This window comes from Danio rerio, chromosome 21 (assembly GCF_049306965.1).
Source record: "Danio rerio strain Tuebingen ecotype United States chromosome 21, GRCz12tu, whole genome shotgun sequence".
Taxonomy (NCBI): domain Eukaryota; kingdom Metazoa; phylum Chordata; class Actinopteri; order Cypriniformes; family Danionidae; genus Danio; species Danio rerio.
In genome coordinates, this window is record NC_133196.1 from 47676284 (window position 1) to 47703947 (window position 27664).

Sequence of the window (27664 nt, forward strand, 5' to 3'; positions counted from 1 at the left end):
AATAATAAAAGAAATTGATGAATTAATAATAATAATAGTGATAATTATAATAAAATAAAAAAATAGATGAATGAATTAATTAATTATTAATAATAGTAATAACAATAATTAAACAAATACATAAAATAATAAATAATAACAATAATAATAATAATAATAGTAAAAAAATAATATTAATAATAATAATTAAATAAATAGGTAAATTAATAAATAATAATAATAATAACAATAACAACAATAATAATAATAAAATAAATAGATGAATTAATAATAATAATAATAGTAATAATACTATAAATAAATAGATGAATGAATGTACTATTAATAATAATAATGATAATAATAACAGTAGTAATATTAATAGTAATAATAACAATAGTAATAATAATATTATGTTTATTTTACTTTATTTACTGTTCAAATTATAAATCTACTTTCTGCATTATAGATAAAAAAACACGTACCTTAAATTCATAGTAAATTACTGGTTAATAATTGCCCTATTTCACAGTAAAATACTATACATACATTAACAGTAAATTACCGCGAGCTAGTTCACAGTAATTTACTGTGATTTTGTTACATTCAATTACAGTGAAATTACAGTCATATGTTGTAACTTCACAGTAGAGAGTAAAGTCCATTATTGTGATTTCACAGTATAATCTTGTAGAATTGCCTATATTTTACTGTGAAGCAGGCTTTCCTCGGCCATTCATTCTGACATTTACCCTGACTTTGAAATCATTTAACAGTGTTTGGTTTTATGAATCAATTACTTTTGTTTCACATTCTTATGTTTTTGGCTGAGCACAAAGCTCTGTTCATGAAAAGTATTTAGTATTTCCAAGTTAGCCTTATAAAACTAAATAAATGCAGTGCACTCAAAAATGAAAATTTACTGCGACATTCATGTCGTTTCAGAACAGGATGATTTTCTTTCAAGTTATTTTTAAAGATGTAACCACATTGTTTTTGGAGCTGCAATAACATTCTGTTGTTTCTAAATATCAAACAAGTGGCAAAACTGGCATTAAAGTTCATTTGTATTAATGTCTATGCTGAATAAAATAAAAAGAGTTTGAATTCCTATAACTAATAAGCAAATGATAGTTAAATTATTTGCTGTAATCATGCAATTAATTTCACAATAAAAATTATGAATACAACACCATTGCTGTGAGTTCTTTACAGTTACATTGTGTAAAGAAATATAATTTACTGTGAAAAATTAAAGTACCATGTTATGAAAATCTGGACATTTTATACAGTGTAAATATTATGCAACTGGATTATAAAATTTGGATTTTAAAAATACATTTATAGCAGTTTTGGCTTGATGTGCAACATTTGCTTCATGCAAAATCTTCAAAATGTCTAATTATTGTCGAGTCAATGAGGTTTAACTTTGCACTTTAACATGCTTTACATGCACTATTCAGATGTGAGATTATTTTGTAATGCTTTTATACAGACAGACCATTCGTGTAATGCTGATTGTCCACCCACCTGGCATCTGCTTCACTGTAATATTCCCTGGCGACGATGTCTTCAAACAGCTCACCACCCGTTACTCTGCACCAGACAGCAGCAATCAGCAAGTAATAATAGTGGATGCATTAATAGTTAATGAATTGGTTGATTCTTGGGTGTTTCTTTAACTACAGAAACTTGTACATAATTAAAAACATATTTCTTTTACATTTTACATGGAAGATGTTTATCTTAGCATTGTACTCTACATAAAAGATCAAATGCGTTGTTAGTTGTAAAATATAAGAGATTTCAAAATGTTCTGTTACCGTTTTTGCCGACTAGGTGGCGCTGACTCCTAAATATGTATTGGCATAACATTGTTAACTAACATTGATCTAGGGATCAACACTGCAATTAAAAATAATAATTAAATAAATTAAAATAAAGTACATTTATTATTAATATTAATATTATTATTATTATTATTATTATTATTATTACTATGATAATTATTATTATTATTATTATTATTATTATTATTCATGACAATGATGATGGTAATAATAACAATAATAATATTTATAATGATAATAATGATAGTAATAATAATAATAATCATAATGATAATAATGATAATGATAATAATAATAATGATAATGATACTAATAATTATAATAATGATAATAATAATAATAATGATAATAATATTTATAATAATAATATTATAATGATAATAATGATAGTAATAACAATAATAATAATATTTATAATAATAATGATAATAATATTAATAATAATAATTGTAATAACATTAGAAATAATAATATAATAATTTTAATGATAATAATAATGATGATAATAATATTATTAAGGATAATAATAATAATGATAATAAATTTACTACTTATAATAAAAGTGATAATAATAATAATCATAATAATGATGATAATAATAACAAAAGTAATAATTATAATAATAATGATAATAATATGAATAATGATAATAATAATATTTATAATACTACTAATAATGATAATAATATTTATAATAATAATAATAATAATAGTTATTATTATTATTATTATTATTATTATCATTATTATTATATGATAATGATCATAATAATATTAATAAGGATAATAATAATAATAATAATAATGATAAAAAATATAATAATAATAATAATAATAATAATAATTATTATTATTATTATTATTATTACTATTATTATTATTATTATTATTATTATTATTATTATTATTATTGGTGCTGGCACTTGAATATTGATCTATTGTACTCTTAATATTGCAATACAAATAAACATACACAAGTAGCTAAATGAATAATAATAAAATAATAATAATAAATACAATAAAAAATAAATACTTAAACAATAACATGAATAAATAAAAAAATAAAAATGAGAAGAATACAATTGAAATAAATAAACAAAATAAATACTGTAAAGTAACCCACATTCTGTTTCTGGATTAATTTATAATTAATGAATGAAGGTTCACCATAGCACATCAAATATTACCAGGTTTAATCAATCTTTTGAAAAATGTTTTCATTTGAAAAATAGAAGTAGAAGAAACACCCTTAGTTCAACATCTGCTGTACGGTTTGTACAATCGTTTTTTTTTTTATATACAGTTGAAGTCAAAATGATTCGCCTTTATCCATTTTTTTCTTCTGGAGAAAGTCTTATTTGTTTTATTTTGGCTTTAATAAAAGTATTTTTTATTGAAACCATTTTATGGTCAGTATTATTAGCCCCTTTAAGCAATATTGTATTTCAATTGTCTAGAAGGACATGCCTAATTACCCTAACTTGCCTAACTTTAACCTAAATAACCTAGTTAAGCCTTCAAATGAATACTAGTGTCTTGAAGAATATCTAGTCTAATATTATGTGCTGTCATCATGACAAAGAGCAAATAAATCAGTTATAAGAAATGAGTTATTCAACTAGTATGTTTATAAATGTGTTGAACAAAATCTCTCCATTAAACAGAAATTGGGGAAAAATATACAGGAGGGCGAATAATTCTAACTGTACATCTGGTATAGTTGATCGGAAACACTTACAGGTCAAAGATGAGGTAGTGGTGGCCTTCCTCTGAGATGCTGTCATGCAGACGCACTGGGGAAGATTTTGTGTATTGGATGGAAAAGAGTGAGAAACAAACAACAAGATCATTTTTACGTGTCTTTTCTTTGCTACAATGATCAGTTCCGCAGTGTTTCACAATAATAGCAGCAGATCGCGGGTGAACTATAATCTGCTACCTATATGAACTACAAATCCCATAATGCACCTCTCCAGTTCCAGTCAGGATAACAACAACATAAACAGTAAAACAAAGCAAAGATCACAAACAAGCCAGGACAACCAAAACGCTTCAGAAATGCTCACTTACAGATCACAAGACTCAGCAAAGAGTGTGTGTGAATGAGGTGTTCATATAGTCATATACAGCAGATCTATGATGAGCTTCCAGGTGTGTGTGTGTGTGCAATCAGAGAGAGAACTGGAACTGGTCAGTAGCATATTGTAGTCCTTCAGCGATCTGCAACTGCTAGATCGAAGGTGATCATGACACATATCATGACACAAATCTATATAAATTAGACTGTGTACCAAATAAGGCAGTGCTTAAAGCATGTAATAATTGTAACGTAAAACAATAATAGACGTCAGTGCATTTGGGGGGTTGGTTAACTTACCAATATTGGGGTGTTTCAGCAATCTGCAGATCCTAGCCTCCCTGTCCAGCTTCTGGTGGTCTGAAATATATACATTTATATACAGTTGAAGTCAGAAAACACATCACAAGTCCATTCCTCTGACAAAAAGATTAATTCAAGTACTTTACTATGGTGTGGTTCAAAAACACCACAGTGTTTGCTGTGTTTCTGATGAAAGTTTGATTTTGTGTATAATTCTTGTGTGAAAAATCACCAAGTGCACTTAAATATGCATGACTACATCACTGCGGGAGTGATTCATAAGAGAACACTTTATTTAAAGCTCTATAAAGTGCTATAGCTTGGTCATAAGCATTGACGTATTACATTTATAATGTCAGGGTGAACTCCAGTTGAAATTCAACTGTATTTTATCCATTTATTGGTGGTAATAAACTGTAAACAACATCAATACATCAATAGCTATGTTTCCATAAAAGATACGAATTAAACACAGAACTGTGCAAAAATGTGCAAAAATTGAATACCGGATAAAATATTGCGAATATGTTTTCTGACAACTGGATGACAGAAGCAGCTTTCAAATGAGACGCAGAGATATAAGAATCAACACGAGGCGGCTTTTAATATGAATATTACAAATGTACACATTAGCAGAACAGCATGCAGTGCAAGTCTCTGTTCTTCAGGCAGACAATCTGGCAACCTGCATGTGTGTCAAGTGGTCAAAGCAGGGGAAGGTTAAAAAAAATACTTTGAATACGGACCGCATTAGCTAATTCCACCACTAGGTGTTTCTCTTTCAACCATACTGCACCTTTAGGGCTCTATTTTATCAATTTAAGTGCAATGTCTCAAGTGCATGGTGAAAAAGCATTACAGGCGTCAGTGGCGCCTGCAGGTGTACGGCTGTACGCACTGTGCGTACCTACCATGAGAGGGCGCGAATTAATGCTGCTTTTTATTTTTTTATTACATAATTTAAATTGATTATTAAACAGTATACACTACGATATATCGATAAAGCAAGAAAGAATGACAACAAATAAAGGTGTGTGTTTTAAAGTGTGTATGCACTTGCATGGATGGGTAAAGAAATCTATTGGCTTTAGTTTTACTGGTGGATTTTCCGCACCTAAAAATCACCATTCAGGTATTGTTTTAAAACAAGGTTAAATTGAGTAAGAGCTCTTTAAAACAGCGAAACTTAATTGAGACATTTGCCAAAAGACCTAAAATTAATGAAAGAAATACCGCAGTCTCATTATCAGCACCTGAGCCGGGGAACCTGTCTCGTTCATCAGACAGATCAGATCCGGCTGCTGCGCGGCCTCCTTGCATGGAACAGCTACCATTCAAGGTGTTTTAAACTATTTTATCTGACAGAGTGGCATAAATAAGCAGACTTCTCACGAGTTTCTGAAGTGTCTAACACTTTCAACCGAGTTTGTTCCACCGGGGTAGATGTTCAGTGCTGTTGTGAATATGCGAATTTGTAATCTGTCCTGCTCTTTCACATTATTTGATTAAATGAATTCAGTTGTAATTAAATTAAAATATTTGAACAAAGAGACAAACAATATACGAAATTGTTTTTAAAAAGACATTTTTTCTAAGCAAAATATAGGCTGCAAATTTTATTTTTGTTTGAGCCCGTCCACTACTCAACTGTGCGGGTGGATGATTTTCGGTCAGTGGAAAGTAAGGATTTAATTAATGCTTCACTAATTGTATTTTATCACAATTTTATTTCATATATTTGCTAATTTTTTAATATGTCATAATTTTAATGATTACGTCTTGAGCGTCTCATTTTTCCTTGGTGCTGATGTGCTTTTATCACATTTAGATTTCAGCAAAATATTAAAATTAAAAAGCAAACAAGTTATGTCATAACGAATGCCCTTGAATAATGCAGCCTTTGACAGCAAGCATCAGTGTTTCTTGACATGACTGGCGGAAGGGGGCGGGGCGGTGCTGGATTTGTGCGTACCTTGGAATAAAATCCTGCAGGCGCCTTGAACTAAAGCACACCCTAAACCTGAAAATTACTCTTGCCCTGGTCTGAAAATAGCAACAAATCGTGACAAACACATCTTGTGCCTCATTGGACCGGGTGTATAATAGGGCCCTTCATCTTCAGGCATGCTCGCTCCTGTACATGCTGACAATCTGGCAATCTGCATGTGTGTGTTGAGTGCTCAAAGCAGGGACCGGGTCAAAGATATTTTTAATTTGGACTGCAATACCTAGTTCAATCCCACATACTGCAACTTTAAAGTAATATTTACTGCTCACTTCTCTTTTAAACATCAATCGGGCAACCTGTGTGTGCATTGAGTGGTCAAAGCAGGGACTGGGTCAAAAAAAAGTGAAATTTGGACCACAATACCTAGCTCAATTTTACATACTGTACCTTTAAAGTAATAGCAACTCCTCGCTTCCATCTTTGTTATCAATCTGGCAACCTGTGTGTGCATCGACTGGTCAAAGCAGGGACTGGGTCAAAATTATTTTGAACTTGCGCCACAATACCTATCAATCTTACAAACTGCTCCTTTAAAGTGATATCAGTTGTAATTGATAACAGTAATTGTAATAGTAATGTCATTGACAAGACAAAAGGCATAACCCAGAAGAATCTCCACGATCTCAGGAAAAGAGATTTAATTAAACTATATGCAGAACAACGAGGCCCCAGGGCCAGAGGGTTTCTGTGTCGAGCTCTACAAAAAGTTCTGCTCACAACTTAATCTCATTGCTGCTCAATTATACATTTGAACAATCAGAGTCACCATAAGGCCTCAAGCTTCTCATTATAGTCCCTATTTTTCTATTAAAAGTATGATCTGAAATCTTCTGAATATGATATATATATATATATATATATATATATATATATATATATATATATATATATATATATATATATATATATATGCCTATATGAACCGCCAACTTATCCAGCATATGTTTTACATGGCGGATGCCCTTTAACCTGCAACCCACTACTGGAAAACACCCATACACTCTCATTCACACACACACACTCATACACTATGGCCGATTTAGTTTAGCGCATTTGTTTGGACTGTGGGGGAAACCGGAGCACCTGAAGGAAACCCACGCTAACATGAGGAGAACATGCAAACTCCACACAGAAACGCCAATTGACCAAACCGGAACTCCAACCAGCAACCTTCTTGCTCTGAGGCCATAGTGCTAACCACTGAGCCAGCATGCCACCCTTTAACATAAATTGCAACCCAAATTTTAATTGACATGTTTTGTAAAATCAGTTCTTTAGGGTGCCCCTATCAGCTTTTTAGAGCGAGTTATCAGTCAATTAGGGCGGGGTTATCAGTCCTTTAGGGCGGGGCTATCAGTGCTTTAGGGCGGGGCTATCAGTGCTTTAGGGGGGAGCTATCAGTCCGTTAGGGTAGAGCTATCACTTATTTAGGATGGCGCTATCAGTTCTTTAGGGCGGGGTTATCAGTCATTTTGGGCGGGGCTATCAGTCCTTGAAGGTGGAGCTATCCGTTCTTTAGGTTTGAGCTTTCGATAACATTCGATAACATCACGATAGCGGAGAAAAATGAAATCTTATCTTCCATTTTATGGTGACTTTAATTCTTCATGGCATAGATTCAACAAGATGGTTCCGCAGAGATGTTGGTCTATGTTGACATTACAATTGGTTTGATTTCAGTTGCTTGTTTATGATGCTAATCTCCTGTTCAAGCACATCCCAGAAGACGGAAATCTGGAGGACATTTGAGGGCAGGAACCTCACGTAACCTGTCATGTCTGAGAAACAAGATGATTTGAGGTCTGTAAGAGCACCGTGGGAAATAGCTAATACAAAAAGGGCGCATTGTGGTCATAAAGGAACAGACACAATCAGCAACAATCCTCAGGTTGACTATTGTGCTTCAATGATGCTCACTTGGTGCTAAAGGGACCAAATTGTGCACAGTAATATAACAAGACAATTACACAAGCAACAGCAAACTAAGCTCTGGATAAAAGGCACAGTGGATCCATGTTGGTTAAACCAAATTCTTCCACTCTCATCTTAATGTTGCAGCAGATAATGGGATTTATCATATCAGGACATACATAAGGCCTCTGGATAGTTTAGATATCTGGATATTTCAAATTTCAGAGTCACTCTGTAGGGATTAGTGCATAGGGATGAGTCCCTCCAAACTGAATGCACTGCGGGACACCAAAGAACTTCCCTGCTGAAAGAATGATGTCCCAAATTCTCCATCAGTTGTATTTTTCATTCAAAAGAGCCCTTCAAAGCAGCCAGGTTTGAAACAACATCAATATGGCGACCATTATTATTTCTTTGAGTTTGGTATGTGTAACAGAGGCCAGTTAAACCGCACTCCTCTGACCTTAAAAGGTACTCTATCAACAGACGCTAGAGGTCATGGTCTTTAGCCTCCTTGTTAGAGCAATCGACTCCCATGTGGAAAGGTGCCTATTCGATCCCAGCTCGGAGCAGATTGGGTGGTGTAGGACCAGCGAGGTTACATTGGTGCCGTGACCCGGATGGCAGTGAGGTTTAGAGGGATGTGTAACAGAGGCCAGCTAGTGAAGTGCTGTGCAGGTAAACGTCACTTCTCTAAAGGGTGGTCTAGCGACAGAGGTCATAGTATTTAGCCTCCTTGTTAGAGCAACCGACTCCCATGTGGAAAGGTGCCGGTTCGATCTCAGCTCGAAGCAGATTGGGTGGTGTATGATTAGCGAGGTTACATTGGTGCCGTGACCCGGATAGGAGTGAGGTTTAGGCGGGGTGAGTGTAACAGAGGCCAGCTAGTGAAGTGCTGTGCAGGTAAACGTCACTCCGTTAAAAGGTGCTCTAGTGTCAGAGGTCATAGTATTTAGCCTCCTTGTTAGAGCAACCGACTCCCATGTGGAAGGTCAGTGGTTCGATCCCAGCTTGGAGCAGGATGGATGGTGTAGGCAGGAGCAGCGCAAGCCTAACTATTGCTCTAGGCAAACAACGACCGTGCCGCCCTCATGGTGCTCATGCCGCCCTCTCGGAAGAGTGGGGAGAGAGGAGGATGTCACGGACGAAATTAAAGAGAGGGGGGGAGGTGACCTGGGCGATCGCCCATATTGCCCATTGCTAAATCCGCCCCTGGGTATAGGACCAGCGGGGTTAAATTTGCAATGCTAGTTTCAGCCTCAGACATCGCACAAAGCACCTCTAACGGACCTTTGGCTAAATCTCTTGAGAACACATCAACAGATCACTAGTCATCTTCTGATTGGTTTAAATATGCAGAATTTCCAGGAGTCGAGTGTGCAGCAATCATAACAGGCTGCCTGGATAAGTCTGATTGAGTAAAAAAAGCTGTGATGTTTATGTTGATGACAGTCATCATTAATAAACATATATTACATGCAGGATTCGTAAAATTCTTTGGCAAATTTTGGGGTGTTTTAGTAGAAATGTCTTGTGAGATAATCAAGAATCAGTGATTTTCTGCCTGCACACCCGTCTGCTATTGTGAGGATAGCTTTATGAAGATTAACATTTATTAATTTAACTTAAACGCTGGGTTATTGAAAGTATGCAAAAGTCATTGAATAAATTCTTCAACTGTTGACAAACACACAGGTATGCTTATACTCACATTTTTCCGAATGGCAGAGAAAGACCTTCAAATATTCTGTCATTTTGGTCAAAAAGAGGCAGTTTAAAACACTATCAGCATCTTTTATTTCTGAATGCTCACAAACATAACCTTGCTTTTACAGAACAAAGAAAACTTTCACTCAGTCATCTCCGTCTGCCTGGTCTTTATGCAGAATGCGTCACCAAAATAATGAATGAATCTCAGAACAAAGTCTACATTGATGTCCTACTGATTGCTGACAGATCATTTAGGAAATTGATGCGTCATTGTTTTAAAGATGTTCATGAATGAAACGCAATAATGGCGACTGAGAAAGAAGAACAGTTTCATGAACATCTGGTAAACAAGCAACACAGGCTCATTGTGGATATGTACCCCTGTCTACATTTATGTAGAGCGCAAATTATGTAGCCAGAAGAACATACTGCATGGCTGCATTTCATCTCTAAAACGCCAACATGGGGAGAACATGCAAGCTCCACATGTGTGCTCCACTCTGTGCGTAACGTTTTAATGTAATTCTTCTGGTTCTGTTTTGTATGTTGGCCAATAGCAGATTCAGCCAATACCAACAGATTGCTTCGGCTAAGAAGTGTTGTGCTGCCTCAGTGAGTTTCTCTCTTGCCTCACATCAAAAAAAAAAAAAAACGTCCAAGTCCCAGCTGAGCCAGGATGCAATTTCTGTGAGGAGTTTGCTTGTTTCTCTGTGTGGGTTTCCTCAATAACATGCAGAAGTCCATTGGAGACACTAAACTGTCTGTCTGTGGCTTGTGAAACCATCTGAACTAACTACACTGGGAAACTACAGCTCGGAGCGGGTTGGGTGGTGTAGGACACTAATGACGCACCATAGTAGTAATGGAAGTCAATGGGTGCCAGCATTCCTCAACATCTTATTGTCTCTTCAACTGAACTGAACTCACAAAGTTTTAAAGGGTCACGAAACACCAAAACACATGTGTTGAGCTGTTGACAGTCGTATATGTGTCCCACACTGCTAAAAACACTATTAGGACACCTATATTTCACTAAAAAGTGTAAATTGGTTGTTTTTGCGTTATTTCAAGCAAATTTGTACATCCTGTTTGAAACGAATTTTTGAAGCTGCGTCACAGTCATGACATAATAGCGTGTATTCCAGCGTGCAGACTGGGCGTCTGTGCCAGAGTGAGTCTTATTACGTCTTACAGTGTGCTGCATTAATGCATGAGTAAGGCTTGGTTCAAACCAATCAGCGCGCTCTATTGTGCAACTTCATTAATATTCATTATTGTCACCGTGTTTACACCATAAAGACGCCACGTTGTGTTGGCAAAACAAGCGTGAAGTGTTGCTTTTATAGTTTGCTGCCGTTAAGTTTCATTTTCATTTTCTCTCTGTGAGAGCGCAGCTGGAGTCACGTGTGGATTAACAGTGTACGTGACGCGCGACAACAATAACTTACGTGTCTAAGGAGGATTATTGTTTACCTGAGAGCTGTTCTCATCTGCAAACGCTGAAATCTGGATTTGGCTCTAGTTGCTGGTGATTGTTCTGTCTCTACAGATTTGGTAAGTGAGCGACCAGTGCTCTTTGTTTATTCAGTTTGTTCGTATCGAATTAAGTTAACTATTGCACTGAGTGCAGAAATGTTAGCACCGCATTTTGTGACCGGAATAACACACGCGGCTTTCTGACACTACCTGCCGTGTGCATCTAAGTTTCCGGGAAATGCAGTTTTTTTTTCTCTCATTCGCCGTGCGGTATCAAACATTGCATGTAAAATACACGCTTGCAGCAGTTCCTCGAATCAAATATCTCGTTTGTCGCGAGGGGCATGAATGAATTCCCTGAATGAAAGAGCCAAACTGCAGTTAAAGTCCACCATTTAATAATTTGGCAAATAATTCGACTACAGATGTCCATGTAGGTTAAACACCATCACTTTCTCCTGTCTGTGTGGGTGTGTATTTTGACTCTGAAACTCGCGCGTGCACAAATAGACACTCCCACACCCTCCCACTTTAGTTCCTCCGACACTCCCCCCTAAACAGAGCTGGACACGCCCACTTTTCTGACTTTTTCCAAAGTAGAGGTGTGAAAACACCCTGCTGAAATGAGGGGGATTCATGGCCCTTTAAACGCACACAAGGATAAATAAATGATGAGGTAACATTCATTTTTGGTTGAACTGTCCCTTTAAGTCCATCAGACAGCTAGCCTAGTGTAAATGCTAATGTGCATTCCAGCATTTTGGGTTGTAGGCTGAGGAATAACCGGGATGGATCACACATGGATCACAAGTTCAACACATGTATATATCATAAATACAAACACTCACACACACACACTTGTATACATGGCTTACAGGGACACTTCATGGGCATAATGTATTTTATATATTAAAAAATGCTTATGTACCCCTTTCCCTAAACCCAACCTTCTTAAAAAACCTGTGAAAAAATTTGAAGAACCAGAAGGCCTCGTTACATGTGATTTAACGTGTTTTGAATTAGAGAGACACGAGGTGTGACCCTGTAAACCACCTTAATTAAGTACAACTAAGTCATACTCAGTGTTGGGCAGTAGCGTCGCTAAAAGTAGTGACGTTACTAGCTTAGTAGCGTCACTACTTTCTAAATCAAATAGCTTTTCAGTAGCGAAGCTATTTTATTAGTCAAGTATCGCAGTAGCATCAACAAAGCTACATTTACCAATCGCGGATCAATAAGTGACGGCACCGACATTCACAGAGCTGTGAGGCCGATGTTTGCCTGATGAAAGTAAATCCATATGATAGTGAGCATGATGATTTCTTCTTCTTCCTGTTTTACGGTGGTTGACAACAAACTTTTTGGTGCGTTACTGCCACCTATGGTCGGTGACGTCGCCAACCACATTAGGCTACACGAGAAACTTGCTTGATGGAAAGATGACTGAGGGAGAGGAGTTATTTCTGAACTGAAGTAGGATTTTTCGTGACCATACCTCGAGAAGTTAAGATGCAATAACTTAATTTCTGATGCTGTGCTCAAAAATACTTTAGAAATTATATATATACAAACATATATATATATATATATATATATATATATATATATATATATATATATATATATATATATATATGTGTGTGTGTGTGTGTGTGTGTGTGTGTGTGTGTGTGTGTGTGTGTGTGTGTGTGTGTGTGTGTGTGTGTATTTATATATATATACACACACACACACACACACACACACACACACACACACACACACACACACACACAACTCTTCATTAATAAATTACACTACATAATTACATAATGCAGTAATTTATAGAAGTACTTACTATAAATTGCTGCATTATATATATATATATATATACACACACACACACACACACACACACACATACACACACAACTCTTCATTAATAAATTACACTACATAATTACATAATGCAGTTGTTGCATTATACACACACACACACACACACACACACACACACACATATATATATATATATATATATATATATATATATATATATATATATATATATATATATATATATATATATATATATATATATGTATGTATAATGCTTTTGTCAAAGAATTTTCCCTTTTCTTTAAATGACTACAGTATTTTAAATGTGTAACAACTGCTTTTATTGGATTTTAAGTTTGTGCTGCTGCTATATACTATAATTTGTTTCTGTTTAGTACAGCATATTATTTACAGTAAATAATTGAACTGAACTTTTCTGCCTCATATGTTCCTTGACAGTTTTATTGATCACTAAGATTTGACTGACTTGGATTTAAGTTGCTTCGATTTAAAAATAAAAAATTGCAAAAATAGCTTAAATGTAGCTAAGCTACTTTTGCCAAGTAGCTTTTAGCTTAGCTTGCTACATTTCCCAGGGGGTAGCTTTTAGTGTAGTTAAGCTACATTTTAAGTAGAGTAGCTAACAGCTTAGCTCACTGCATTTTTCAAGTAGCTTGCCCAACACTGGTCATACCCATGTCGTCATAAAACTTTGTGTCCCTTTAAATCACATATACCTGTACACACACCCACACACACGACTGAACAGGGATTTGAACCATAGACCTACCGGCTGTAAGGCAACCCATTAAAGTAAGTCAACATTGAAAGACTAATTAGCCAAATTAAAGAAAGGGATTGTGGAGCGTCAACAAAGAAGAGATAAGCAATGGAAATATAATATGAGGAGGAGGAATACCAGTACCCTAGTGATCCATTTTCCATTTGTAGCAACCTCAATAGAGAACGAAGACACACCTTCAAATATGCCGGTCGCTTCCAATATTAGACCCCCATTAACCTAGAATTTCCTAGTTGTGGCTCTGCTAGAGATACAAGTAATGTGGATGAGTTTCAAATCACTACAAAACCAGTGGACTGTATGTGTTTTCAGCCACTGATAAAAAATGAAAAAGCTTTAATGAATTAATCAGAGCTCTATGTATTGTTGAATATATATAGTAGTATGTTAAATTGTTATTAGTTTATATTTGCTCCCCCAATTTCTTTTTAACAGAGAGATCTTTTCAGCATATTTTTAAACGTGATAGTTTTCATAATTAATTTTAATCTAACATTTGTTTTACTTTTATTAATCTTGACAATAAGACTATGGGCCCTATCATACACCCGGCGCTGTGTGGCGCAAGACGCGGCGCAATAGTCTTTTGGTAGTTTCAGCTTGGCGCAAGAGTGGTTTTGAGGCGTTGCGCTACGCTGTTTAAATAGCAAATGCATTAGCGCTTATTTGTGCGCCCATAGACGTTCTGCTCTAAAAAGGAAGGTGTTCTGAGGTGGACCGCTGGCGCGTTGCTATTTTGAGAAACTATAATAGATTTTTCATTAGACCAAAACTAACCCGGTCTAAACTCCGGAGCAGAGTTGCGCCTCGCTTACACACTGCTTAATACACACAAGAGAGCAATAGACAAATATCTTTACATATGAAAAAATTTTAATATTAAGGATATATATATATATATAGGATATAATAAGAATAGATATAGGATATAAATATAAAGGATTAACATATTACAAAACATATTATTTTCTAGCCTACATAAATATGAAAAATCACTGCTTTTATGTCTTCTTCATCTCGGGAGGCTTTTTCAGTTCATTCATAACAATCTGCTTTTGTATAATGTTATTATTATTAGCAGTATTATTTATTATATCCATATTTATATTTGTTTTATTAAAAACAAGCTTAGATTTGTCCACCTGTCAGGTTTTAGATCATATGGGGCATGGCAGGTGTATTTGGAAATGACTCAGTATTTTGACCACACTTGGTCATTATTGTTTATTTATTCGTTTGCTGGAAATTAGAACTGTATTTAGAAATAGTTTTAAACGAATATTTGCGCTTAACAAACAAAATTGATTATTTATAGATTAATTGATGTCTGTACGTAAAGGTTTCCCTATCCAAGAGCGAATGTGAAAGTGATCCATTATCTCTCATTCTCACGCAGTAGATGCTCTGTTTAACAGTTTTCTGTTAAAAAACTGTCAACTGTTAACTGTTTGCTAGTGAAATGCTCATTTAGACTTACTTTGCGTCTTGTAAATAGCGAATGCGCTCTTGGCGCGATGCAGCTGGGTCTTAAAGGTAATGGGAGATGAGACTCTGACTGGTTTATTCTCAAAACACACCTATAACTCATTAAGAAAATAAACTCAACCCTTTTAGCCCATGCGCCACGGCGCAAAGTGGATTTTCCCATCCGTAAATTAGCAAAAATGCTTTCTGACACACCCTGAAAGCGTTTGCGCCCTGCGTTTTGGGCGTTTATGTGCATGGACCGTCAAAATAGAGCCCTGTGTGTCACGGTGGCTCAGTGGTTAGCACTGTTGCCTCACAGCAAGAAGGTCACTGGTTCAAATCCCGTCTGGGTCAGTTGGCATTTCTGTGTGGAGTCTGCATGTTCTTTTGGTGTTGGCGTGGGTTTCCTTCGGTTTCCCCCACAGTCCAACCACATGCACTATAAAGTTGGGGAATTGAATAAGCTTAATTGGCTGTAGTGTATGAGTGTATGTGTGAATGAGTGTGTATTGGTGTTTCCCAGTGCTGGTTTGTGACTGGAAGGGCATTTTCTGCGTAAAACATATGATGAATCAGTTGGTGGTTCATTCCGCTGTGGTGACCCCTGATTAATAAAAGAACTGAGCTGAAGGAAAATGAATGAATGAAAACAAGACTGCTGTAGATCTTTGTGTGCCTAACACTGACTTCTTCGCACGCCACCATTAAAGTGAAACAGTTAAGAAATGATTGTAGTGGGCAGGGAAGGTGGGCTGGTGCCTAGAGACGAAAATGAAGAGGCTAGTTTATCTGATTGCCACCAAACTGGTTATTTATATTTAAATGCACGCACACTGGACATCAAAATGACAAAACGACTGATTAAATCTTGCTTTTAAGAAATATAATATTGATTACACATTTGGAGGAGTATTATTTAATAAGATCACTAGTCTCTAACAAGACGTCATTAGTTTCTAACAGGACATGACTCTCTACTGTGATCTTGATCTTTTCTTCTTCAGTCCCTTCCACTGTTTTTTGACAGGAGTGTTTATTAGCCAGAACTTTGTGGTTAAAGGTTTTCCAGAGATTTTCAATCAGGTTTAGGTCGGGCTCTGGGCTTGCCATTTGATTATTTCTGTATTTCTGCCAATGGGGTCAGCAAAATAATCTAATTTTGACTTTTAAATAAGATTATTTCATTTTAAAGAATTTCATTTGAATTTTTAGATATTTGGACTAGAAGCAGGACAAAAGAGAACTAAGAACAGCATTTTTGCAGTCTTCAGTAACTAAAACCAAGCACTTCCTAAAACAAGCCAATCCACAACTCTGCTCAAGTACAAACTGCTCCAGTTTCCCAGTATTAGATTAGTGCCTTCCCATAACTGCTGTTTTCGTGCCTCTCCACACACTGCTAATGTGATCTAGCTCTAGACTCATCCTAGATCTAGTCTCAGCTTGAGATATTGTGCCACATTTGACTGAAGACACTCTAAAGTGTTTCTGGGAAGTGTGTGTTCTGTTTTGTTTAATGCTGCGTTCACACTGCATGATTTTCAGCGGCTGTGTTTCCATTTATTGTTCATCAGAGAATTACTTTGCACTCTCAGAAGTAAAGGTACACGATCTGTCACTGGGGTGGTACCTTTTCGAAAGGAACAAATTTGTACCTAAAAGTTCCATATTAATGCCTCAAGGGTGCATATTAGTATTTAAAAAGTACAAAAGAGTTCCTCTTAAAATTTGTAGGTCCTAATATATACTTTTGGGGTACTAATATGGACCCTTCAAGTACAAATGTGTACCTTTTGAAAAGGTACCACCCCAGTGACAGCTCTCGTACCTTTATTCCTGAGAGTGTAGGTACTCTAAATAAAGGTTTATAACCACTTAAGAGTGTGTAAATAGTGATTAAATTTCATTAAGTAATGAACCATCCCATTAAGTAATGTGTAAGTATTTAGGTTTGCTTCGTATAGTGAGTATACTAACATCAATACTGTATATGGAAGAAAATGTGTGACATGTCTCCAACTATAACCACTGACATCCAAAGCAGTAAAATAGATACTATGGAATTCAGTGGTTATGGGTTTCCAAATTTCCTCAAAATTCCTTCTTTTTAGATCAACATAATAATAATAAAATTATTAGACAATTAATAAATGATGACAGTATTTTACTTTTTGGACGAACTATCCCTTTAAGACGTGTGTGAGTGAATGAATTATTGGAGGTGGCACGGTGGCTCAGTGGTTTGCACCGTCACCTCACAGTCGCTGAAGGTTACTATAGTCCCTGCTGGGTCAGTTGGCATTTCTGTGTGGAGTTTGCATGTTCTCCCCATGTTGGCGTGGGTTTCCTCTGGGTGCTTTTCATTACAGGCTTTCAGCTTTCTTTAAAATATCTTCATTTGTGTTCATCAGAAGAAAGAAAGTCGAACTGTTTGGAACAAGTGAGTGAAACTATCCCTTTAAATTCCCTACTAACATTTAGTAGGATGAAAACAGGTACAACCTGTCATCTTCAGATTGTCTGTGCTTGGCTATAATCTTAAATATGACTGTAAATCATTCTCTGTTTTTTTTTTTTTTTTTGTCCATTCCAGTACACATCGTCCTGCTAACAGCAGAGTGAGTCATTTTCCTTGTTGCAACTGGCTGAATGCTTGATTTTATACTGCAGGCACTTTCAGCTCACAACAAGAAAGTCCATTTAGAAAATAAATACCAATTACTCACTTATTTTAACGCATCACATGGCTCTCTAGAATACTTGTTTCTGATTGGTCGATCACAACATTCCAGGTATGGTTTCTCCAAAGGTGTATCTGGGTGCCACAAGTTATCTTGACCATTAGTGAATTCAGGCGAAGCAGTGCTGTTGCCTCACAGCAAGAAGGTCGCTGGTTCGAACCTCGGCTCAGTTGGAGTTTCTGTGTGGAGTTTGCATATTCTCCCTGCCTTCGCGTGGGTTTCCTCCGGGTGCTCCGGTTTCCCCTACAGTCCAAAGACATGCGGTACAGGTGAATTGGGTAGGCTAAATTGTCCGTAGTGTGTGTGAGAATGTGTGTGTGGACGTTTCCCAGAGATGGGTTGCGGCTGGAAGGGCATCCGCTGCGTAAAAACTAGCTGGATAAGTTGGCGGTTCATTCCGCTGTGGCGACCCCGGATTAATAAAGGGACTAAGCCGACAAGAAAATGAATAAATTAGTGAATTAGTTCCTTTATAAATCTGGGGTCACCACAGCGGAATGAACCGCCATCTATCCAGCATTTGTTTTGCACAGTGGATGCCCTTCCAGTCGCAACCCATCAGTGGGAAACACCCATACACTACAATTCACACACACACACACTATGGCCAATTTAGCCTACCCAATTCACCTATACCGCATGTCTTTGGGCTTGTGGGGGAAACTGGAGTGTATATCAGATTCCAAGATTCTTAATTTGACAAACACTTTATTAATCTAAAACACCTATAAAGATTTTTGTGCAATTAAAAGCTGTAATGAATATTAAAGAGCCTTTATTTTTAAGATTGTTCAGAATATCCGAATGATTTTGTCACCCTTTGTTTTCACTAACCGCTCTATTACATCATCAAACAGAACATAAAGAACAGAACAGAACGGCTCTGGGAATATATATTACCGTTACATAATAGTGAACAGCGCTTATAATGGGCTTGCATTGTTTGGCTGTCGGAGACTGACGGAGCTGCAAAGAAAGATCTGATGCACACCGAACGCATTGTTTTAAAAAGCCATTAAAGTACAGTAGCTACTATTTGAAGCATATAACATGATGTGTGCTTGGCAACATGGTGTAGGAGGTGTGCGGCTGCCTTCAGGGTATATATCACTGCCTCCTACTGCTCTACTTGACTTTCAGCTTTTACAATATCAGCTTCCAGGGGGAGAGAGAGAGAAAAAAAACCTTCCTGACAATACAATACAGCACAACAATCAGCATTTGTAAAGGAAATTTCTTTGAAAATGGCAAATGCGAATGACTCAATACTGAATTGCAGGCACATTTCAAGCATTTTCCATTCGTTTTGCTGACACCGGAATGACGTACACTGTGATTAATCTACAGTAAACTGAATCCATGTTCAATGCTTAAAGTGGCCATATGTAAGATTGACACCCAGTGGATGAGCTAGGTATTGCACTCCTCGTTCAAAACGCACTCAAGCGCAGGTTGCCAAATAGACGACACCAACAGTAGTGTGCCTAAAGGTTGACTTTAATTGTGTTCTAACTAAAAGCAACAGCACGCGATAGAAGTATTTTTTTTAATATTCTGCTTGATTAAATTATCTAAAAAGTAGAAAAAAACAGCATTCAAGAAGGCAACACAGCAGTATCTTGTGATTAATACCGAACTCCTCACCTTTACAGATTTCACAGTTAGAGAATGTCAACCGTAGGCAGTAAGGTGTGTATAAAAGTTGCACATGAAAAGTGTGTGTTTGTGATAAAGTAAAACTATGTATGACGAACCGTGCATTCACAGCGTCAATGCTTGAGCGAGGGTTTGTCTGAAGTTGGGGCTGACGCGATCGTCATAGCAGCGTCAGCCAATGAAATTAGTCGGCAATCGGCTACTGCCTGAGCTGGGGTATTTGAATAAAGCAATCTGATTGGTCGATATTATTACGGGCCCACGACAGCCCCCACCCCCAACGACCCCCCCCCCCCCCCCTTGCTCTTCACTTTCGTCCGTGACACTTGTCAAACACCCCCACCCCCCCCCGCCCCCCCCACCCTCTTTACTTTCATTTACGACACCCCTCTCACCGCTCTTCACTTTCATCCACACCCTACCGCCGCCCCCCAACCCCCCCCCCCCCGGTCTTTACTTTTGTATGTAACAACAACCAACCCCAAATAGGATTATAATATATAGTATAGTAATAATTAAATACAAATAAAAATAAATAAATAAAACAATAAATCAGAATAAATCAGCTCTCTCATTACCATTAGGTGAATAAATATGTGTGTTTGTTTTTTTGCTTTTACACTAGTGCGTTTTAGTTTTAAAACGGGGTTTTAGATCAAAAACGAGCGGCGTCCACACTAGCGTTTCACCTAGCGTTTCTGAACATATCTCCGTCCACACTACGCCACCAAAATCATATATCACGTGACTATTCGCGCACTCTGGGCATGCGCGCTCTAGTATAAACAGGAAGCATGCGTCTCGGTCGGCATTTAGTTATTGTTAGTCAACAAACGCCAGTTGAACAATGAACGCGATGGCAAAGAAAGCAAGAGAGGTATTTTTGTGGACAGACGACGAGGTCGAGTTGTTACTAAACGTAACAAATGAATAACTGCACAACGGCGCCTAAAACAGACAATAGTGCAAACAACGCTCCCATTTCTATGTCCATGTTGTTGTTTACAGTGAAGGCTGGTCTGCTGTCTTCCGGTAGCGTTAAAGCCATGTTACAGTCATGTGATAGGGGCTTGACGAATAAGGGAAGGATATGCAGTGACACAAAAGCTCCAATCAGCTAGCGAATCTCAGCAGCCCCGCCTCTGTTTTCAGATGTCTCTTTTTTCCCTCATCCACACTAAGATGGAGCAGCAGCGTTTCAGAATGAAAACGGCCTCTTCAGCGTTTTCAAAACGCTCCGTGTTTGGCACTTGAGAACTCTGACGTAGTGTGAACGGATGGCGTAACTGTAGCAAAACTTATGCATTTTTAAACGAAAACGCGTTAGTGTAAACGGGGCCACAGTATGTATGTGAATGCAGTGTGTATATGCAAGATGGTCGTGTATGTAAATTTACATGTAATGATTTATTTTTTGTTTTACATTTCTTAGAAAAATTACATGAAAATTTAAAAAAAATAAGTGGTATCAATATCGGTATCGGTATTGTAAAAATTTTACCAAATGTATCGGTATCGTATCGAATAAAAAAATTTTGGTATCGCCCATCCCTATTATCTGCTTATTTTAGTATGATCATTACATCAATACATTTTCTTTTAATAATCGCGATATAACACAAAATATCATTATTGCGACCCTCAAAACTGAATTGATTTGTGTTTGAGCTGTGTGGAAGCCTGCATTTTTTTTTTTGTTTTGCAGTGTTCGTGCATTTGAAGTGTTTAGGGCTGATCTGAGCACCTACCCCGAGTAGACAGCTTCTTTGTGTTGATGATCTTAGCGGCATACTCTTGCCCTGAGAGAACTTTCACGCATCTCCGCACCACAGAAAAGGCTCCCCTAAAAACAGAACAACAGGGTCTGTATGTTGAACATTGAGTGCATGGAACTGTGAATGTAAAACTTGAAGAATAAGGCGCAGATTTACCTGCCAGGCAGGCAGTAATATATTGTATTATGCAATATTTCAATGTCTGAATTGAATTGCCACCCACAAATGCAATTATGTAAGCGGTTTGACTGCCCACAGAAAAAGGACGTGTGTGTATGTGTGTTTGCGCGCGTGTGTGTGTGTTCAGTATGAGGGTGTGTGTGGGAGTACAGCAGTGGGCACAAGGCCAGATGGAGTTGAAGACCCATCTCTGTAGAGGTGTTACATGCTCTCAAATCAAGAAAACAAGTATACAGTGCACTCGCTCAGGAAAAATGCTGTAGTACAGAGTGGGTGGATGGAATGAGGGAAGCAAGAAGGTTTTTTTTTTTTGTACTTCTGCCTCAACATTTCAGAGCATTGTTACTGTGCATCAGTCGAGAGGAATGTATTACACTTACCAATGCTTTCACAACGATTATGTATATAAAATTACCATAATATAATTACCACTAATTGTGTGTGTGTGTGTGTACATTGTATTCCTAACATTGTGAAGACCAAATGTCCCCACAAGTATAGCAATACTAGAAAATCTTGACCTCTTGGGGGCATTTTTTGGCCTCCATGAGGAAATCTGCTCATAAATCACATTTAATGAAGTAAAAATGCAGCTTGTTTCCTTTGAGGGTTGTGTTTAGGGTTAAATTAGGGGTTAAAAATACAGTATAAGAATTATGTCTATGAGTGGTCCCCATAAAGATAGCTATACAAGTTTGTGTGTGAGTAAGTGAGTGTGTCTGTGTGTGTGTGTGTGTGTGTGTGTGTGTGTGTGTGTGTGTGTACCATGTAATCCTGATGACCAAATGTCCCCACAAGTATTGCAATACCAGTAAAACTTGACCTTGTGAGAACATTTTTTTGGTCTCCATGATGAAAGAGACTCATAAATCACTTGTAATGGAGTAAAAATGCAAGTTGTTTCCCTTGAGTGTTGCGTTTGGGGTTAAATTAGAGGTAAGGGGGGGTAAAAATACAGTATGTACAGTATAAAAATCATGAAGTCTATAGGTGGTCCCTATAAAGATAGCTGTACAAGTCTTATGTATGTGTGTATCAGTACTATGTATTCCTGATGTTGTGGGGACCAAATGTTCTCACAAGTATAGCAATACCAGTAAATCTTGACCTAGTAAGGACATTTTTTTGGGGTTTCCATGAGGAAAAGGGCTCATAAATCACATATAATGATGTAAGAATGCTAATTGTTTCCCTTGAGGGTTGGGTTTAGGGTTACATTAGAGGTAAAGGGGGTTAAAAATACGGTATGTACAGTATAAAAATCATTATGTATATGGGTGGTCCCCATAAAGATAGCTGTACAAGTCTTTGTGTGTGTATCAGTACCATGTATTCCTAGTGTTGTGGGGACTCACAAGTGTAGCAATACCAGTAAATCTTGACCTTGTAAGGACATTTTTGGATCCCCATGAGGACAATGGCTCATAAATCACATAAAATGAAGTAAAAAAACTAACTGTTTGCCTTCAGGATTGCTTTTGGGGTTTAATTAGGGGTAAAGGGGTTTAAAATTACAATAAGAACAGTATAAAAATCATTACGTCTATGGTTGGTCCCCAAAAAGATAACTGTACAAGTCTCTCTCTCTCTCTCTGTGTGTGTGTGTGTGTGTGTGTGTACCTTGTAATTATCTCACTGTGGGGACCAAATGTCCCCAATAACAGTTAATTGTGACCTAGTGGGGACATTTTAGGGTAAACGACTCATAAATCACACAAAATTAAGTATTTTGAAAATGTAATAGCTGAGTAATAGATTTTCGTGAGGGTTGGATAGAATATACAGTCTGTACAGTATAAAAATCATTATGTCTATTGGAAAACCCCTTAAAAATCGCTGTACAAGTGTGTGATTGTGTGTGTATCTTGTATTCCTAACGTTGTGAGGACCAAATGTCCCCACAAGTATAGCAATACCGCAACATTTTGACCTAATGGGGACATTTATCGGTTAACAGGTCAAAAATCACACATAATTAGCTATTTGGAAATTGTTAACGTCAAAAATGTTTTCGGTGAGGGTTTAATTTAATAATAATTTTGTGTGTGTGTGTGTGTGTGTGTGCGTGTGTGTGTGTGTGTGTGTGCGTACCTTGTAATTATCTCACTGTGAGGACCAAATGTCCCCACAAGTATAGCAAGATCAGTAAATTTTGACCTAGTGTGGACTTTTTTGGGTAAACGATTCATAAATCATACAAAATTAAGTATTTTGAAAATGTAATAGCTGAGTAATAGTTTTTGGTGAGGGTTGGATAGAATATTATGTCTATATGAAATCCCCTCAAAGATCGCTGTACAAGTGTGTGATTGTGTGTGTATCTTGTATTCCTAATGTTGTGAGGAACAAATGTCCCCACAAGTATAGCAATACCTATATGTTTTTACCTAATGGCGACATTTATCGGTTTACAGTTAATAAATCACACAGAATAAAGTATTTGGAAAATGTTAAAGTCAAAAATGTTTTTGGTAAAGGTTGAATTTAGGGGTAGGGGGATAGAATATACAGTTTATACAGTATAAAAATTATTAGGTCTATAGGAAATCCCCTTAAAAATCTTTGCACAAGTGTGTGATTGTGTGTGTATCTTGTATTCCTAACCTTGTGAGGACCAAATGTCCCCACAAGTATAGCAATACCAGTACATTTTGACCATTTATTGGTTGACAGCTCATAAATCACACAGAATTAAATATTTAGAAATTTGGAAAAGGATTTCGGTGAGTTTGGTAGAATTTAGAGCTGGGGGATAGAATATACAGTATGTATCATATAAGAATCATTATGTCTATGGGAAGTCCTCATAATAATATCTATGTGTGTGTGTGTGTGATGCACTATACAATTGCATACAGCATTTGTAGATTTTATCGCCAACCGTTTTTTGTTTAGTTTCATATAAAGCCTAATTACATTCAATGCAATTAATCCAAGTCAGTTAAATCTGTAGAGATGTCTGTAAAAAGTGCACACTCTCATTTTCTCCTCAACATGCTCTCGCTTCATTCATAAGACCGTTTCAGCATCTACCATTAGCAAGATTCTTCAGATCTGCTGCTGAACACAACGTAATAGGCTCCTTCTGTTATGTAATGTAAGTTGCGTATATGTGCGCGGTCTGAAGTTAGCAGCATTGAATCCGATTTCATACTAATGCACTATCCTGCAATGATCTCACATTCAACAGTCTTCACATTAGCTCATGTGTAAAACATAATGAGAGCCATTATGAAGCAGCCATCCTGAAAGCAGCCCTAATGCACTCTGAAATCCAGTTGCTAATCAAACTCCATGTGAATTCATGAATATTTGGCATTAATGACATCCCATAACATTAGCTGATCTGTAATACACAATGATAGGCATTATAAAACAATAGGATTTAAGTGAAAATAGCACCCAATGCATTGTGCAGCCCTGACATTCCTTCACGCCAGATTAAAGACACAACAACTTACTTTCCCAGTTCCTCAAACAGCTGGTATTCCTCTGTAAAGCGTGTGCAGGTGATGGTTGCCATCCTGGAAGCGTGTGCGCCTCTTCTGCGTCCGCGACGAGATGTGAAGATTCCCTTCGAATCGTCAGGCAGAAGAAAAACAGAAACGCCTGGTCTGGAGATGCTCTCGGAAAAGTGAAACGAGGGGAAGGAAAGAAGAAAAAAAACGGCAGATCTTTCACTGGCTGCTGCGACTGGCTGCTGTCCTCCATACACATACCCTGGTTTCCATGGCAGCAGCATCCTCCTCCTCCTCTCCTCACATGCTCACACACATGAAGCCATGCAGACAGTAGAACACACCCACACACCTTCAGCGCGCATCACACTGTTACTTCACAGCAGTCTGCGGATACTGCATGAATAGATGGCCAAAATAGAGATCTGAAAGGGTGAAACGATCGATATCAGTCGCATTCATGAGGATACAACCGTGACATCACAAACAAGCGGCAGAATAGGATGTCATTTAGGGGGGCCTTGCTGTTCACTTGCAGAAATTCCATCGCATGACGGAGATACGGTGAACAATTTGATCTGTCCATCTGAGATGGAGTTAAAAACTGAGAAATAACAATGCATAATTAACTCAAGGTGGCTCATGGGTTGTTGTTGTTTTTTTGCAGCCCCCTTAACACGTCTCCTCTGTCAAACAGACTCCTGCGAAATGTGCATTTCTGCTCGGGAACAGGCATTTGCGTAGCCACTTTCAGCAACATGTGAAGTGAAGTTTATGTATAAACAAATTTCGAGAGGATCACGTGCTTATGATTGCTAGCAGCTGACCCGCATTATCCAATTCACTACGATCCAATCAGATGACTCCTAAACTACTATAAATACCCTGGGGTTTATTCCATTGCTATCTTCGTTTTGAAGAGTCCCCCCTTCCTCCCCTACGCCTCCTTCTTAGACGTGTGACACGGTGGCCCACTGTCGCCTCACAGCAAGAATGTCTCTGGTTCCTGGCTTTACCAAATCTAGCAGACATTTCTGTGCGGAGTTTTGCACTTCTCCCCGTGCTCACGTGGGTTTCCCCCGGGTTCCCCGGTTTCCTCCCACCGCCTAAAAACATGCAATTAAGTCAATTGAACAATCCAAATTGTCAACATAGACACGCTCCTAGTTAGTAATTAGTTTCAAGAGCATTCACTTGCTACAGCAGGGGAGTTCTCGAGATCTACCTGAGCTCAAACTCCCCTCCCGCTTTGCAACGTTAGGGAGCCCTGGGCTCGAGGATCTCATGAGCTCAGGGCTCTCTCCCGGGACAGCATGCCAAACAAGCTTTATAATTAATCATCAGCTAAGTGTGAACTCTTGAAGTATTGTTGGAAAATGCTTAGTGAAGTTTATTCATAAACAAATTTCGAGAGGATCATGTCAGGGCCGGAGTGGGACACCTTTTCAGCCCTGGGGTTTCAAGCCTCAGACCGGCCCACCTCAGTGCACGACTGACTATATTAAAATAAGGTCATTTCCAAATCAGTTTCTAATGACACTATCGCGTCTTTTTTTGAGAAAACAGCTGCTTTAGAACTTCAAATGTTCAACAAGCCTAACAGTATTATTTGTCTTAACAATAAAAATGAAAACATTTAATTACTCTAACGAGGATCGAACCCGGGTCCCAGCACCTTAACCTAACGTGCTAACCGCTGGACCACAACAGCTGGGTACAGTAGGGAGACACAACTGAGCTAATAATCAATAAAAAGGCTGTGGTCAAGTAAATAAATACATTTAAAAAGTGTGACTGCTGAGAGCAACAGATTCTGGAGCTAGGGACGCCGGCCCTCACGGCCAAAAAACGGACCGGCCCACCGGGAATTCTCCCGGTCCTCCCGATTAGCCAATCCGGGCCTGGATCATGTGCTTATGATTGTTCACAGCTGTTCCAACTTTAGCTAACGACTGATTATCCTATCAGACGATCCTTAACTCACTATAAATAACCAGACTTTTCTCATCTCAATATCTTCGTCTTGAAGAAACCCCCCCCACCCAACCCTACTTTCCCTCCTTTCAAACGGGCGTCACGGTGGCCAGCGACTAGCGCTGTTGCCTCACAGCAAGAATGCCCCTGGTTTAATTCCTTTCCAAACCAGACGGCATTTCTGTGCGGAGTTTGCTCGTTCTCCCCGTGGTCGCGTGGGTTTTCCCCGGGTCCTCCGGTTTCCGCCCATGGTTCAAAAACAAGCACTCTAAACAATTAATCAAAATACATTAACTAAACTCTGAGTACACCTTTCAGCATACATATCCGACACGTCGCCTAGTCAAGTTTTAGGAGCAGCAAATAAAAGTTGACTTCTAGTTGATCATTTGGCTTCTGAAATGGCTTATATGAAAGGCGAAGGCCTCTAGATTATGCTTATTTTAGCACAATAAAATATGATCATGTGTTGATTTTGT

At 37.6% G+C, this 27664-nt stretch overlaps 1 protein-coding gene across 8 annotated transcripts in view; it reads right to left on the reverse strand.

The window, feature by feature from the left end:
- camk2a (calcium/calmodulin-dependent protein kinase II alpha) overlaps positions 1 to 25470 on the reverse strand; it is a 59204-nt gene extending 33734 nt beyond the window's left edge. For 6 of the 8 annotated variants that reach the window (XR_012396545.1, XR_012396544.1, XR_012396546.1 and 3 more), the window contains exons 1-5: positions 25215 to 25470; positions 21547 to 21641; positions 4207 to 4266; positions 3568 to 3622; positions 1510 to 1575 (exon numbers count right to left, since the gene is read on the reverse strand). Coding sequence is in view for 5 of the 8 variants with exons in the window: in XM_068215864.2 (XP_068071965.1) it covers positions 1510 to 1575; positions 3568 to 3622; positions 4207 to 4266; positions 21547 to 21641; positions 25215 to 25276 (338 nt within the window). In the remaining 3 variants the exon portion in view is untranslated. The remainder of the gene's footprint in view (positions 1 to 1509; positions 1576 to 3567; positions 3623 to 4206; positions 4267 to 21546; positions 21642 to 25214) is intronic. The other 2 variants (NM_001017741.3, NM_001423709.1) reach the window with 1 other exon arrangement.
- Between the last annotated feature and the right edge of the window lie 2194 nt (positions 25471 to 27664).